We start from the raw sequence: 17,411 nt of genomic DNA, 5'->3' as shown, positions 1-17,411 counted from the left end.
CTATATATAAGCTATTAACATCTTACTGTTGGTTATTAGAGACAAGTGATTGTCTAATATTTGAAAACACTGTGGCTGGCATTTTCTCTAAGATAAAACTACACAGTAGCTCTCTCACTGGGATGAGTACACTTGGTTTCTTAATCATTGTCTCTAATTTCTGTCATCCAAAACATGAAGGTACATTAAATGTAACAGTTTCTGATATACAAATAAAAAAATGTGGGCCTTATTACAAGTGACTTTCTTCTAAAAGTCACTAAAAAAGTGTTTATAATATAGCAAAAGAGCAGCTCTGTAAAATACTAACATTCAAATTGTTTTTCGCAAAGCAAAATTATTCTTGAGAACCATCATTATCCTATTCTCTAAAATGCACTGCTGTTAAAAAAAAAAATAAAACAAAATGCACTGCTGTTCTAAGATGTATCACTGTAACTATGAAATGAGGTGTCATTTTAAGATTCATGTACACACTTCTACTCCCTATTATTTTTTATAATTTGTTTTATCCACAACAGCCAATGGGTAATTTCTAACCTGTATCCCCTAAATAAACCTGACATTTCACTTGGGGAAAGTACCAGAATAAGGTGACTAACAAGAAAGAAATCTCACTCCAGACCAAAAAGAGACTAGGTTTAACAGTGACAACCTTGAGCGTACAGTAACAGACACACACAAATACATGAATTTACTGATGATAAAACAACAACTATTCATTATATTTTTTAAAAACCCATAGAAGGGGCGCCTGGGTGGCTCAGTGGGTTAAGCCGCTGCCTTCGATTCGGGTATGATCCCAGGGTCCTGGGATCGAGCCCTGCATCAGGCTCTCTGCTCAGCGGGAAGCCTGCTTCCTCCTCTGTCTCTGCCTGCCTCTCTGCCTGCTTGTGATCTCTCTCTGTCAAATAAATAAATAAAATCTTTTTAAAAATAAATAAATAAATAAATAAAAATAAAAACCCATAGAAAAGAATAAGACAAAGATATCTGTTGCTTAATCCTCATAATGAATCCATCCTCATAATGAATCCATCCAGAAAAATAAAAATTCCTGTTAGCATTTTCGTGTTTTTTGGCATTTGTGTATGTTTTTACTATAATGTTGGGAGCATAATGTATGTCCTGCCTTGCATTTTGCATCTTTTCCTTCAACCTTTGTCAATTTGATAAATGAGAAATGATATCATGGATTTTATTTATATGCCTTTTATTATGGTGATTCAATTTTTAAAATAATATACTGGAATTTTATATATTTTCTTTTTTGGAATTATTTATACAAATAATTTTCCTGAAATAACAGCTCTTTACAAATTAAGGGCATTACTCCAATACACTGTATATGATTTTTCACCAGTTTGTTCCTGAGTTTAGTTTGACAATTTAGAGTTTTTTAAATTAGAAATATTTTGTGCCTTTACAAAATGAACATATCCATTTTGTTCAAATGCACAACTGAAAAAGAACAACTTACATGGTAAAATTACTAAAACAACACTCACCAGAAAAAGAATGTCTTTTGAAGATAAAAACAGTAAGTGCATTTGTTACCTGTTAAGTGATCTAAGTAGTACTGATAAAGCTTGCACTGAATAGGAGTCATTCTCACAGCTAATACATATTCATGTTTTGGAGGCAAGAACTTTGTTAATGCTGTATAATCTTTCCTCTGTAATTAACAAGAAAGAGAATGAAATTAGTTAACCTAAATATATGACAGGAATCAACTGCTCTAAGAATCATCATTGCTTGCAACTAAAAGATACACATAAAGAAATCAGTACTAAACATACAAGAAAACATTTTCTTAAACATACTTAGCCTCTTCAATCATGTAATCATCATTATATGATTATAGTTAATATAGTTCATATGACTACACAATATGATGCACTGGTAAAAGGACACTGCAATATACCAAGCAGGTTTTAAATTGAAGTGGTCATATTACCAAGGGGGTAATTTATTTTTTCAAATGGTTTTTTCTATATAGAAAAACAAAAACAAAAAAAGGCATATAGGGGATACAATAAACAGTGTTGGGGAAAAAAGACTTGCTTTAATCATACACTAAAATCAATGAATCAACCTCTAATGCAGTCTGGTTTGTCCTTTGGGTAAGATGTGCCATTATGCCAGAGAAGAACACATAACTTTAGGGAAACTGTTTACCTAGTTGAGGAAGCAAGCCATGTATACATACTCTAGATACAATTTAATTATATGAACAAGAAAGAAAGAACACTAATGTTCTAGGTACAAATGACCATTAAACCAGGAAAATACTGTCTAGGTGGTGGCATCAATACAGAAACAGAGAACCTACTGGTACCTGTGGCTAACCTGAACAAAAAGGATGACTGCTTTATGTGAGGGTAGAATATCCAGCCAGAAGAAGAGCCCAGGTTTGTTTGTTACATCTTTGTGGCTTATTTGTTACATCTTTGTGGCTACAATTAGTATCTAGTGTCTAAAGAAAAAGTGCAGATTCTGAGATCTGCTAACTGCTGGCTCAATCTCAACTCTATTAATATAGATTCACTAAATATCTGTATGTAAACACTATTAACCCACTCAGATTAGTATATGATGTCATAATAATGAAACTGTTTCTTCAGGATCACATTAAAAACAGCTCCTCCACAATTCATAACTGCCTTCCTACAACTATTTCAAATAAGTGAGGTTCAGGCCACTCTACTATAAAATTAGTGTGAGCACTGGAATTTCTTAATCATAATAGCTATGTTCCTTTTACATACTCCCTATCTTAAAGATGGGGAATCTAAACATTAACATATTAAAATATGAAGCTATATACAGCAAATGAATTAATCAATTATGCTATAAATGGAACACTTCTTTAAAATTTAAAGTTTCAAAAACTTTTGAAGACAATGCAAGGAGATTTTAGTATAAAATGATATACTGAAAAAATGGGAAAGAAAACACAAAATAAATTCAGCAAACATTTTGGGATTATAACAGGAATAATATTTTATTATATGGAATGTATTTGTACCTGAACACATCCAGCTAACATCTCATAGAGAATGTGAGCACGCTTTTTCATCACTCTGACATCTACCATGGTAGAATCTGCACACTGACCATTTTGGATTGGATTTATAAATCGATTCCTGAACTCCTTAATGGATCCCAGCAAATTTTCCTTGATAAAGTTAACCATGCAATGATCTAAGAGAGAAGACATTAGTTCACTAATAATAATACTGGCTAAAAGGGACTTAGAAAAATTCTCTGATAAAATGTTCATGTCAAAAACACATGCCATGGAAGCATCAGAATTAGCTACAAAATGAAGAAGAGCAAACTGTGTATAGACTAAACATTGGTTTTAAATCTGATCTGGAACTGGATTACCCAAACCAGATGAGAAATTCAAATAAAAGCCAACCTTAAATTCTAGACATGAATATTTAAAAAAAAATACCTAAGAACATTTTATTATAATTCACTATTCTCTGTAACAGATATGGAGTATAAAACAAGTATTCTATAATTCTAACCATGATTTTATGGTCAGCAAAGGGATCTTGTGAAAAATACATAGATACTGAATCAAAATAATAAAATCAGGTAATAAGCCATCATATCAAACTTTATATTAACTGATCTAGTTCCAGAAACCCTTAACAGTTATCAGCTGCCCTATACTACATAGGACCACAATGTGAAATAACCATTTTTTCCACCGTTTCAATATAATTTTATTAGTAGTTATTACATCAAAACTGTTATTTATAGGATTCAAAGGACTGTCTTAGAAAATTCTAAAGAATATGCAATCAGATTTTAACAGTAAGATAGAACATATTCTCATTATAGCACTGCCCTTAAAAAGTTATGAATAATAATGAGAATTAAATGCAGTTCAATCAAAAACTAGAAATGAACTCTACATGCAGTGTCACTTAAAGCAACGTTCCATGGGAGTATAACATACTTCTATGGATGTGAATTTAATTGGCAAACACCTCTGGTTTGCTTTCTTCACTGTATCATAATACTCTTCTAACTAATATTTTATTGTTTTTGCAATATGAAGTAACATTTCTACAAATGGAGTAACAGAAAAGGGGGAAACTGGAACAGATAAAAGTAAAGATAAAATACAGGTTACAGTAAAATAATTACCAGTTTTACAAATAATAAAAAACAGTTAAGTTATACACTAAAGGAATAGAAATAATAAAAATAACAAAAAACTATTACAATGGATTACAATAGGAAATGTCAATTTGTTATTTGATGAATAATTCATGTTCCCTCTTTAAGTATTACTAACACATATGAAAATGAGAGAAAATTGCAAGTTATCTGGATTCACATCATCTGTCCTCAGTCTCCACAAATTCTATGCTGATACAGATTCAACACAACTCTCCTTATCCCATCTCCACATTCCTAAAACATTCACACGTGGTATTCTTTTCAATTTCCTATAGTACCTCCCCATGAATTAGATATATTTTGTTACAGTATCTACTGAATTTGTAAAGCAATCATTAAGACTTCTGGTAATTTTTCTAGATTTCAAATTCAAATTCAAATGTTTATTTTTGAACACTCAAAATAGCACACCTGTTGACTGTGGTTTACCATTCATATTTATAAAGCAGTCCACTTCAAATGTATGGTATTCTTTCACAGCAGACTAAGATGGACCTACGCAGATCATAGTCAAAGACTATATTAGACAGAAGAAAGGCAAATGGCAAAGTGGCAAAAATGTGTCTGAGGCAATGCCAACTCTACAGCATAAATGCAGATATTAACTCACACTCAATTAGGTTATTTTGAAGTGGTGTTCCTGTTAAAATAATCCTCCTCCTTGATCGTATAGAATTCATAGCTTTCGAAACAGCAGAAGCTTCATTTTTCAGAATATGACCTTCATCACAAACAACAAAGTCAGGGCCTATACAAATGTATAGAAAAACATTTAATTAGTAGATAATTTAAAATGTAATTACAAATTAAATATGTAATCCATTTAAGCAAATAAGCTAACTCTTTAAAGTGCTGCTCTTGTGGGAGAAAAAACAATATCCTCATTAAGAATAGTCGCATTTTATCTGTTGCTGTATTTATTGTATCTTGTAATGTGCACTAACTGTATTAATTATATCCCAACAGTAGAGTATCAAATACTTTAGATGGTACTTGAGATTTTCTCAATAAGAAACAAAAATAAACAAAAATAAAAATAACCAAAAGATTCCCCCAACAGATTTAAGTTTGAAATATAAAATCTTTTATAATTGGAAAACAGTATCTAAAGATGTATTTCAGCACTAATCAAATGAACAAAACTGCCTAAGACTACTAGCAATTTATATATATATATATACACAAACATACAGACACACACACACATATATATAAATGAAAAGATAAATTTCAAAAAGTTACATTTTTAAAAATACTATATAGATCACAATAGAGGAGCATCTGGGTAGCTCAGTCAATTAAGTGTCTGCCTTCGGCTCAGGTCAGGTCCTGGGAAAGAGGAGTCCTGCATCAGGCTCCCTGCTCAGTGGGAAGTTGGCTTCTCGCCCTTCCCACTCATGTTCTCTCTCTCTCTCTCTCAAATAAATAAAATCTTTAAAAAAATAAAAATAAATCACAACAGACTCTGCAGTATCTCCCATTTAACATATTCCAAATGATTAACACTCTTTGCAGGGGAAAAATTAACTAATAAAGGACAGCTAAATTGATTGTTACATGGTTATGGGGTACAGGGCAGATGGGAAGAAAGAATACTTTCCAAGTTATAAAAGATCTTACAGCTAAAAGTACTCTTTCAAAAAAAATACATACACTTTATTGAAATAATATATTATTGTCTCCTAAAGTATGGTTTATACACAATTTGCTTGCTGGTTAATATACATACATATGTACTGCTTACATATCGATTTCAACAATAGCAGTTGTCAAATTACTCCCCATCCGCTAGGCATTAGAGAAAATTTACCTTCTACATGATTTCAAAAGTAAATGCTTCAGTATGATTGATCACTGTAATTGTTAATCTGTATTCAGATGGGGCTACACAAATATTAAGACTTTTTAAAATCACTTACATACTTTCTTAAAAACTAAAATTTGTATCCTACTTTGTATTAAAAGACTACATACTGGTTTTTATTAATCCTAAGAAGTTTTCTAAAGAGAAAAATTGTGTTCTACACATGACGTAAAATGATTTTCAACACCATACTCCCTGAAGCATTGCTTATTTTGGTGGAAAATTGAAAACAACCGAAAATCTTTTCAAAGTGCAAGAATAAAACTATAACAGAATGTTGCTGAACTAAAACTAATAATAATGATCTCTATGTACTATCCTGGAACTATATGTCCAATACATTACTAAAAAGAAGCAAATTGCAGAATCTATATTATGATACTATTTGTATTTAAACAACCACTTCTGGGCCACCTGGGTGGCTCAGTTAGTTAAACATCTGCCTTCAGCTTCAGTCATGATCCTAGGGTCCTGGAATCGAGCCCCGCATTGAGCTCGTTGGTCAGAGGGGAGCCTGTGTCTCCCTCTCTCTCTGCCTGCCATTCCCTCTGCTTGTATTCACTTTCTGTGTCAAATAAATAATTAAAATCTCAAAAAAGAAGCCCCCCAAACAGGGTGATTTTACCTATGTATACATATATACAGTAAAGGATTAACACTGCCCAAAGAAAGCTTAGGCCTTGGTCCTTAGCACCTGGGAGGTAACCTCTACACTTGGACATCTTGCCTGCGAAGATGATCTTTGTTTACCTGGACGGCTTGGGACACACACCAGATAGTCTAATGAGGTGATATATGGGGGTAGGGGGCCTTTGGGCCATATGGCATCTTCTTGACCTTTGGAGGGGCTAAACACTAAGATCACTTACATGGGTGGTCAGACATGTCTATGTGGCCAAGTCCAAACTCTAAACACTAAGGCTTGTATAAGTGTACTTACTTAGCAATACTCCATATTTATGCATCATTGTTATGTGCATAATGTTATATATGTTATGTATCATTGGTGGGAGAAGTAACTGCTGCCTGCAGAATTCCACTGACAGATCAGTGCTGGAACTCTCCTGGACCCTCCCCTATGTGCCTTTTCCTGTCACTGATTTTAACTTGTATCCTTTCACTGTAATAACCCATAACCATGAGTATAACAGCTTTTTGGCATTCTATTAAGTCCTAGTAAATTACTGAACCTTAGAGTAGTCTTGGGCTTCTAAACACTGCAAAAAAAAAAAAAAAAAAACCCACACAATCTGATTGTGTGGACAGAGGATCTGATTAGAGAATTTTCCAAAGACATGCAAATGGGCAACAGGTACATGAAAAAGACCTCAACATCACTAATCATCAGGAAATGCAAATCAAAACCACAAGGAGGTATTACTTCACACCTGTTAAAATGGCCATTCTCAAAAGGACAAGAGATAACCAGTGCTGGTGAGGTTGTAAAGAGAAGGGAACCCTTGTGCACCATTGCTAAGAATGTAAAATGGTGCAGGCACTATGAAGGTTCCCCAAAAATTGAAAAGTAGAACTACCACATGAACAAGCATTTCTACTTCTAGGTATACATATATTCAAGGAAACAAAATCATCTCAAAGAAGTATATCAACTATCATGCTCACTGCAGCATTATTTGTAATAGCCAAGACAGTGAAACAACCTAAGTGTCCACTGACTGATGAATGGATGAAGAAAAAGTGGGGTGTATATATACATACAATTGTATATTATTCAGCCATAAAAAAGGAAATCCTGCCATTTGTGACAACATGAATGTATCTTGAGGGCATTATGTCAAGTGAAATAAATCAGACCAAAAAAGGCAAAAACTGTGATTTCATTTACGTGGAATCTAGAAACAAAACAAACCAAACTCATAGACACAGAAAATAAATTTGTGGTTGCCAGCAGCAGGTGATAGGGATGAGTGAAATGGGTAAAGATGGTCAAAAGTTACAAACTTCCAGTTACAAGATAAGTTCTGGGAATGTGATACACAGTATGATCATCATAAATAACAATATTGTATTATATACTTAAAAGTTGCTGAGAGAGTAAATATTGAAAGTTCTCACAAGAAAAAGTTTTAACTGTGATGGGATGTTAACTAGATTTATGGTAATCATTTTGTAATATATACATATACTGAAACATTATGTTGTACACCTGAACCTCTATAATGCTATTATGCCAACTGTATCTCAAAGAATACATGCTTGTTTGTATAAACACAAAAAAAATTCTGGAAGGATATACATGAAACAACAGTGAGACAGGAGGAATGGAACTTTTCCTTTTTACTATGTACCTTTTCCTTCTGTTTATATTTTGCTCAAGAACATGTACTGTTTTTATAATTTAACTTAAAAAGAACTGTTTATCAGTGTGGCAATGAAAGGAAAGGGGTCCTATCTTTAGTAAGGGTATCTGAGGGAATAAAAGTAGGAAGAAAGAATAAAAGTAAATATACTCATGAATAACTGAATCAAAAAAAGCTAAAAGATGTTATTCCTATTCTGTTTACTAGGACAGGAATGTATATAACATTCTAACATTAAAAAGTTTTAAAATCTTTAAAACAAATAATTTTTTTTTAAGATTTTATTTATTTGACAGACAGATATCACAAGCAGGCAGAGAGGCAGACAGAGAGAGAGAGAGAGGAGAAAGCAGGCTCCCCGTGGAGCAGAGAGCCCGATGTGGGGCTCGATCCCAGGACCCTGAGATCATGACCCAACCTGGAGGCAGAGGCTTTAACCCACTGAGCCACCCAGGTGCCCCTACAATGAATACGTTTTAATAAGCTTGGAAATGTATTTTCTGGAAAACCCCATTCCAGTGAGGTAGCAGGATTTGAAAACCACTATTGCAGAAATCATTCTAGACAAAGAGAGAATGCAGTCATGAGGCTCTGGAGAGTGGAAGAAAAGGGACCTTAGCAAGAGGCTTAATGAAAAGTTCTCCTGTTCAAAAATTAAGCCTAACTGAAATAGTTCAATATGCCATGGAAATTGATCATTATTTTATATAATTACATAAGTCTATTTTATTGTTTAAGTCAAACAGTACCTTAAATTAATATTGTGTGTGTATATAAAGGACTGAGGTGCTGGTCACATGCTACAACACAAATTAAAGCTTGAAAGTCTTATGCTAAGTGAAAAAGGTCAGATATTGTATGATTTCACTTTTACAAAATATCCAGAAATATTTTCATGAAGGTCCAGAAAAGGCAAATCCACTGAGACAAAAAGTACATTGGTAGTTTCTAGGGGACAGAGCATTTGGAAATGACTGCTAATGGGTACAGAATTTTTTTGAGGTGATGAAAATGCTGTGCAGTTCAAGAAAATAGTTATGATAGTTATGAAACATTGTGAATGTGCTAAATGTGACGGAATTGTAAACTTTAAAATGGTAAAATGAATTTTATGTTATGTGTAGTTTTACTACAATACATTCTAGTTATTAAAGTGTGGAACGATGTAGATTAATATTCAAGCTACCACCGTGCATAAATGCTCAGCATAACTTAAAGTAAGTAACTGTGCTATGAATTAAAAAGCAAATATAATAATGAGGTTATAAACAGGTTATTCATTTGTCAAAGCCCAATAAAAGCTACACTATAAAGAATAAACTTTAATGTATCCAAATAATAAAACAAAGGAATTGACCTAAGTGACTTTAGAAAATGTTATAACTATAAATTATAAAGCCAGGGATGCCTGGGTGGCTCAGTTAAGCATCTGCCTTCGGCTCAGGTCATGATCTCGGGGCCCGGGGATCAAACCCTGCATCAGGATCCCTGCTTAGTGGGGAGACTGCTTCTCCCTCTCCCTCTACCCCCGCTTTGTACTCAATCTCTCATTTACTCTTTCCCTCAAATAAATAAAATCTCTTTTTAAAAAATTAAACGTTATTATATATGAACCTCATGATAACCACAAACTGAAAACCTATACTAGATGAACAAGACACAATGAGAAAAGAATCTAAACATAACACTGAAGAAAGTCATCAAACCACAAGAGAAGAGAGCAAGAAACAAGAAAGGAAAAGAGGACTATGAAAACAATCAGAAAACAATTAACAAAACGGATCAAGTCCCACAGGAGGCTCCCTGCTCAGCAGGAAGCCTGTTATTCCCTCTTCCCCTCCCCCTGCTTGTGTTCTCTCTTTCCCTCTCTGACAAATAAATAAAATTAAAAAAAATAAATAAATTACAAAGCCATAGTCAAAAACAATCATGTAAACACTGTACTATGGTTGGTAAACTCGTTTCTTACAGAGGTACAGGTTAACAATTCTGAAATTACTTTGCATGTATAATGAATCTGGACAAATAAATAAATGGATGGTGGATAGCTAGAGCCAGGATTCTCACAGTTGGAAAAGTAATAACAGATTAACAAAGAAGGTGTAAATGAACACTATGATACTGGATTAGACGACACCATTATGAAATCAAGTTTATCTCTATGTACTCACACACAAAGGGATAGATTCATGTGTAGATGTAGATTGGTACAATTATCACCTAGCTTTTGTCTGCTCAAAGGGCCTAGAAGCAATGATACTCCAGTAGCAACAAACCATTTTTCAATAAAAGGCACCATGGCACATTACTGAAATGGTTAATTCTGGGACAGGAGGCAGAGAAAATATAACATAAGCCTGGAGTACTTTATAGTACCAGAAAGTAATGAAGTGCTTAAAATAACAACAAAAAGTATGATGCATCAAAGGGATACAGGAACCACTCTACAAACCTGAAAGAGCTCCCAATGGCCAAACTGGAACAATTTGAACAACAAAATAAATAACATAGCATTAGTTTATAATCTAACAAATAAACTAATAATAGTCTATATTGCTATAAATCAATGACTGATTATATAAACAAGTAGAAAAGACAAATCTTTCTTAAAGAAAAATTGTAAATTTTATGTGCAGATAATGGCCACTAAGGGAGACAGAGTTTTAATTTCTGCCTTCTCCCAACTTGGGTAAGCTAGACTATGTGACTGATTTCCAAAGAACAGAGTAGAGATAAGTAAAAATAATAAATCCAGTAATGTCATGTAGGTCTAATGTACCTTGAATATGATGTGATGAGAAAGGTATTTCACCTCTGGTAAATTTTTTAAAAAATGTATAACCCCAGTCTAATTACAAGAAAAACAACAAACACACTAGTGAACATTCTACAGAATACTTGCACAACACTCAAGACTGACAAGATAATGCAAAATAAAGAATGAGAGGTTGTCATAGACCAGACAAGACTGTTGGAGACATGATAATTAAATGCAGTGTGATATACCCTAAATCAGATCCTGGAACAGAATGTGGACATGAAAAATGGTGAAATTCAAATACAGTTTGGAGTTTAGTTAACATATGCCAACAATGTATCAATTTCTTAGTCTGGACAAATCCACCTGGCAATGTAAAATGTTAACAGTGGGAAATTTGGGTACATTAAATATGGGAGCTTTTTTTTCCTACTATCATTTCAAATTTTCTGCAAAATATTATTCCAAACTAAAACATTTTAAAATGTCACTAAATGATTTGCATGAAAGTAACAAATGTTATTCTTCATGTCAAGCTTGAATTTTTTAAAAATTTATTTCCTCATGAACAAATCACAGTGTTAAGCATCTGAAACTGTTTTACCTATCTAGACCAACCTTCTTAAAAATCTGTTTTAATACTATTTACTAGCTTAAAGTTCTCTGATGATAAAACCACCATAGAACTTTCAGACAAATACTTAATAAACTTACTGAGCCTTAGATTTACAATGGCAATGTTACTTTGTTAATTCAATGTTAATTAATTAAATCATTATAAAAAAGGCAAAACAGTACATATATTCAGTTATAAAATGAATAAGATCTGAGAATCTAATTTATAACATGGTAAGTATAACTGATAACACTGTCCTTTAAAACTAAAATTTGCTAAAAGAATAAAACGTAAATGCTTTCACCAAAAAAAAAAAAAATGGGGATAATAAATATGTGAGATCATGGATATGTAACTCAAAAGGATGAATCCTTCTGTTTGGCAGGAAGCTAAGCCTAAGGAACAGGAGGATGGACCTTAGACATCCCGATGGAGAGCCCCAACTGAGGGACCCAGGGGCCACCCAGAGACCACCCCATTCTACCCACCTAGCAAGAAGTTTGCAGTTACAACATCCCTACAGAGTTAAGTTTGTTGTGTTTGTTGCATTTGTGCAGAAAGCAGTCACTTGTCCTTATGTTTCTAGAATAGAAATAATCTTGTGGTTTCCTACCCCATTAATAATGGCATTTCAAATTTACCTTGGGAAAGGACATGGATTGTTGGCTAATTATTAAATAATCTAGGCCTGTCACTCAAATGTTATGATCCTAGAACCCACCCAAAAGAAGAAACTGATATAAGTCCACACCCAGGAGTTTCGCCTTTGTCTCTCTTGAGCGGCCAATCTTTCCCTTGGAGTACATGTTAATAAAATGCTGCTTTGCCTTTCATTCATTTTGCTATCCTATAATTCTTTAATGTGGGCAGTGAAAACAGCTGAGGCTTCTTTCCTTTTCATTCTCTCAGTAACACTTCCAAAATATATTCATTTTTCAAAATCATATATTGTAGACTTTAAATATTTTACAACTCTGTACATTACAACTGAATAAACCTGAAAACAGTAAAATTTAATAAAAAAAGAAGCAAACTGATGGATTCTAAAGAACGCTGATATTTTTGACAGTGAAAATTAGACTTTTTAAAAAAGATTTATTTAGTTATTTATTTAACAGACAGAGATCACAAGTAGGCAGAGAGGCAGGCAGAGAGAGGGGAAAAGGAGGCTCCCTGCTGAGCAGAGAGCCCGATGCGGGGCTCAATCCCAGGACCATGAGATCATGACCTGAGCCGAAGGCAGAGGCTTTAACCCAGGTGCCCCGAAAATTAGAATTTAACACACATCTAAAACCTCAAAGTATCTCAAAGTAACATAATAGTTTAAAAAGAAAAAAGGTACAAATAATTAAAAATTAATTCGTTTTGTGAATAGTACAATTTGCTGCTTTTCCAGGTGCCAAATAAGAAATATTTGGATCTTGTATTATGAGAATTACTGTCATAAGGCTAGACAGTATTGTAAATATTAACCTTCCATAGTGATGACACTTTAAAACAACAGGGAAAAAAACCAGCAGCAACTCTTCTAATGACATAAAGTTGGGAAAGAAATTTAACTGTTTTCAGAGTATGAAGAGAGAGGTCTTATTACCATCTAATATTCAGACAGCTGGAAGAAACTGCAATTGTGACTTAGACACCAGATGCATTTTTATTTGTTTACAAAATCTCCCCTAAAAACCCTAAACACTTCTAGACTGAAAAACTGGCAACATTAAGAGTGCTTTCACCTTAATAAAATTATACTAAGAAACAGAAAGAAAGAAAAAAATAGGAACAAATGAAACAAAAACCAGATACTGAATAGTTGTTAAACAGAACATCAGCATATTTTTTATTCAACTTGCTTATTTATCTCAGTGCCTGTTAATGTATTACCTGGATCAACCAAAGCCTTGTTAAAGATTTCCTTAAGTTTCCTACTCTTCACATTCCTTCCTTGAGCAAGATTTCTGTACATCTCATAGCCTATGATCATAACGCCACCATCTTCTTGCCACCTCTGCAGCATGTAGCTTCTCTCCTGAGGACGTTTCACAGTTGCTAATTCAGAGACCTTTTGTGGGAAAATAAAGATTTTTAAAGGTAGCTATTAGGAATGTAGAAATACTGGATATTCCCATGGAAATATGCATAAATGGTAATTAATCTTTTTCTTTTACTATATGGATTTCATGCAGTTATTTTAATAAAAGAAAATATTTAAATTATAATACCTCAAGCTTCTCATCATCTTTTAATCCCTCCTGCCACTTCTCAAATTCATTCATCCAATTCAAAGCAGTATTAAGAGGACAAACCACCAAAGCTGTGCTGAAATCCAATTTGTCGCACAAAAGAACTGTATGAAGAAAACTTACCACCTACAAGAAAACAAATTAAGTTATCATCATCAACTAAAATATCTGAAAAAAGTTAAAACCATCGTACAATTTACTAGTTTTGTTTTCTTTTACCTTCAAACAATAAAGCAACCAAACAACGGTCATAATTTCCAAACCAGGCAAAGTATGGGGAAAGAGATATAATATATAAAAAGATAGCATCTGGGGCGCCTGGGTGGCTCAGTTGTAAAGCGTCTGTCTTTGGCTCAGGTCATAATCCCAGGGTCCTAGGACCAAGCCTGCATCAAGTCACCTGCTCTGCGGGAAACCCACTTTCTCCCTCTCCCATTTCCCCTGCTTGTATTCCCTTTCTTATTGTCTCTCTCTTTTTCAAATAAATAAATCTTTAAAAAAAGATGGAGCTTGATTACATGATGTATGAAGTTCTTCTAACTCTAAAGCTTCACGATCCTGTGATCAGTATTAACAGTAAAAGAAATAAACACACCAAAACTAAGTCCCTACTCTCTGCACAATGTCCCTCCCTACAAACCTCAGAAACTGCCATTGCCAATTTAGAAGAGTGGTGTTATACAGTATTTTTTTTCATTTTATATTGTTCTGAACTGATATCTTGTGAAGATGGAGGTGAAATATGAGGACCCTAGGCTCACCTCATCCCACAAATACAATAACTATAAAATCATCATAAATATCCCAGAAATAAACCTAAAGACTGGGAGAACAAGCTCCGTAAGTGAAGGTAGAAAAGAGGCCACATCAAAGACGGTAGAAAGTACAGCCATGTGGTTTGGGACAGAAACAGATCAAGGCCACCATGGTGGGCAGGGAGATGCAGTCCTGGAGAAGGACAAAAGATAGTCTACCACAAAGGGTAGCACACAGGAAAAATGAATCCCAAAAGCAACTGGCTTGGAAAATGAGGGCGCCAAATTTGTTGAGTTCTTGCAATCAGTGGAGCTTAAAGTCCTGAGTTTTAAAGGTCAGCAGGCATGGCTGAGATACAGCCTGGAGGATACTGTGCTGCTCCTGGAGAGAAGGCAAACAGTGCATGGACATATAGCATGGAAACAGCAAAATGAAGGGCACCTGGGGGCACACAGTAGGGAGGGTTTTTGCTCCTCTCAGACCACATCCCAGGGAAAGAGCATTCACAAAGAGACCCCTCCAGGAACAAAGAAACCAGTCAATACCTTCTTTTCACCCCTCCCCTCAGCATAAGCACAAGGGCACCTGTGGGAAGCAGAAAAGCACTAACATTTGTTACCTACCTCGTTTAGACTAAGCCCCAACTGCCAGCATTTGAGCAAAAGCACCCCTCTGGGTCATGCTTCCCTTAGTCCCAGGGGAGAAGGCCCTCTTCCCCAGAAGACCTGCCCAAATCTCTGCTCACACCATGTCTCCCAACCTGGAAGTTTTCAAGATCTCAGCTCAGTAGCAGTTATAACCCTTTTCATTTCAGAAGCAGACCTGAGCACACCTAGTTAAAAGATGCCACATTCAAGCAAGGAATCACAGTGCCCACAACAGGCAAAGAGAGCCTCTACAGAAGGCTTCTGTGAAGGATAAAGCGGCCAGGACAAAACAACAAAGCACACACAGCATCCACTGGAGACACTCCCACAAACACCAGACCCTAGGGATCAGGGGACACTATATGTCATGGCACTACAAAACCTTTTCTTCATAAGGCCTTTTTTTCTAAAGAACAGGAAACCAAGCTCACTTTTCTAACACAGAGAAACACATACAGAGGTGTAGACAAAATGGAAAGATAGAGAAATTTAACCCAAAGGAAAGAATACAACAAGGCCACAGCCACATATCTAAACAAAACAGATATAAGTAATATACCTGATAAATAATTTAAAGGAATAATCATAATGATATTTACTGGACTTGTGAAAAGAGAGGAAGACATGAGTGAGACCCCTAACAGAGGGATAAGAAATAATCTAGCAGAGATAAAAGGCTTAATAAATGAAATGAGGGGTGCCTTGGTGGATCAGTTAGTTAAGCACATCTGCCTTTAGTTCAAGTCATGATCCTGGGGTCCTGGGATGGAGTCCTGTATCAGGCTCCTTGCTCAGTGAGGAGACAGCTTCTCCTTCCCCCTTCCCTCCCCACACTCACTGATGCTATCTATCCTGCTCACTCTCAAATAAATAAATAAAATCTAAAAAGGGGGGCGTCAGTAAGTGACATGAAAAACAGGTTAGATGGACTAAAATTTCTGTGCTGGAAGAAGCACAGAAATTAATTAATGACCTGGAAGACAGAGAGTAATGGAAAGTAATCAGGCTAAGCAAAACAGAAAAAAATATTATGCAAAATGAGAAGTGACAGGGAAATGAGTGACTCCATCAAATATAACAAGATTTGTATTACAGGAATCCCAAAGGAAGATGACAGAGAAAAGAGGGCAGAAAATTTATTTGAAAAAAATAATAGTTGAAAACGTCCCTTACTTGGGGAAGGAAGCAGATATCCAGTTCCAGGAAGCACAGAGAACTCCCAACAAAAGCATACCAAGACATACTGTAATTAAATCAGTGAAATATGGTGAAAAAAAATTTTTAAAAGCAGTAAGACAAAAGAAGAAACTAACATAAAATGAACAACCCGTAAGGCTACCAGCAGCTTTTAAAGCAGAAATTACAAAGTGAAAAAAACATGTAGAAAACTACATGGAAACAAATGAAAATGAAAACACAGTGACCAAAAACGTCTGAGATGGAGCAAAAAAAAGCAAGGTTACACCAATACTAGCTACCTTAAGAGGCAAAAAATATCTGAAATAAACAACCCAATCTTATACCTAAAGAAGCTAGGAAAAAAGCAACAAACAAAACCTAAAACCAGCAGAAGGAAGGAGATAATAAAAATCACAGCAGAAATAAATGATTCAGAAAATAAAAAAATAGAGAAGATCAATGAAACAAGGATCTGGTTCCTTGAAAAATATCAATTAAATACATAAACCCCTAGCTAAACTAAGAAGTAAAAAGAAAAAAAGAAGTGTTGACAAGGATGTGGAAAAAAAGGAATCATCTTTTTGTGGGAAAACAAACTGGTAGAGCCACAGTGGAAAAGAGAATGGAGACTCCTCGAAAAGTTAAAAATAGAATTGCCCTATAATCCAGCAATCACACTACTGGGTATTACCCAAAGAGTAGAAAAACACTAATTCATTCAGAGGCATACATGTTTTTTAAACATACTATGTTTTTAAAAAGCATAATTTATAGCATCCAAATTATGGAAGCTGCCCAGGTATCCATCCATAGATGCATAAGGATGTGAC

General features: G+C 34.6%; 1 protein-coding gene across 7 annotated transcripts in view; it reads right to left on the bottom strand.

Moving 5' to 3' along the window:
• ATRX (ATRX chromatin remodeler) overlaps window positions 1-17,411 on the bottom strand; it is a 298,793-nt gene that overhangs the window by 102,165 nt on the left and 179,217 nt on the right. For all 7 annotated transcript variants that reach the window (XM_004777108.3, XM_013048169.2, XM_004777110.3 and 4 more), the window contains 5 exons: window positions 13,979-14,125; window positions 13,641-13,818; window positions 4,811-4,948; window positions 3,029-3,204; window positions 1,558-1,675 (listed from right to left, as the gene is read on the bottom strand). In XM_004777108.3, coding sequence (XP_004777165.1) covers window positions 1,558-1,675; window positions 3,029-3,204; window positions 4,811-4,948; window positions 13,641-13,818; window positions 13,979-14,125 — 757 coding nt within the window. The remainder of the gene's footprint in view (window positions 1-1,557; window positions 1,676-3,028; window positions 3,205-4,810; window positions 4,949-13,640; window positions 13,819-13,978; window positions 14,126-17,411) is intronic.

The sequence above is a fragment of the Mustela putorius genome, unplaced genomic scaffold (genome assembly GCF_011764305.1).
Source record: "Mustela putorius furo isolate JIRA1106 unplaced genomic scaffold, ASM1176430v1.1 tig00003862_pilon_pilon_pilon, whole genome shotgun sequence".
Classification (NCBI taxonomy): domain Eukaryota; kingdom Metazoa; phylum Chordata; class Mammalia; order Carnivora; family Mustelidae; genus Mustela; species Mustela putorius.
The sequence above is the reverse complement of the archived record's forward strand: the minus strand, read 5'-3'. Positions and strand labels throughout refer to the sequence as shown.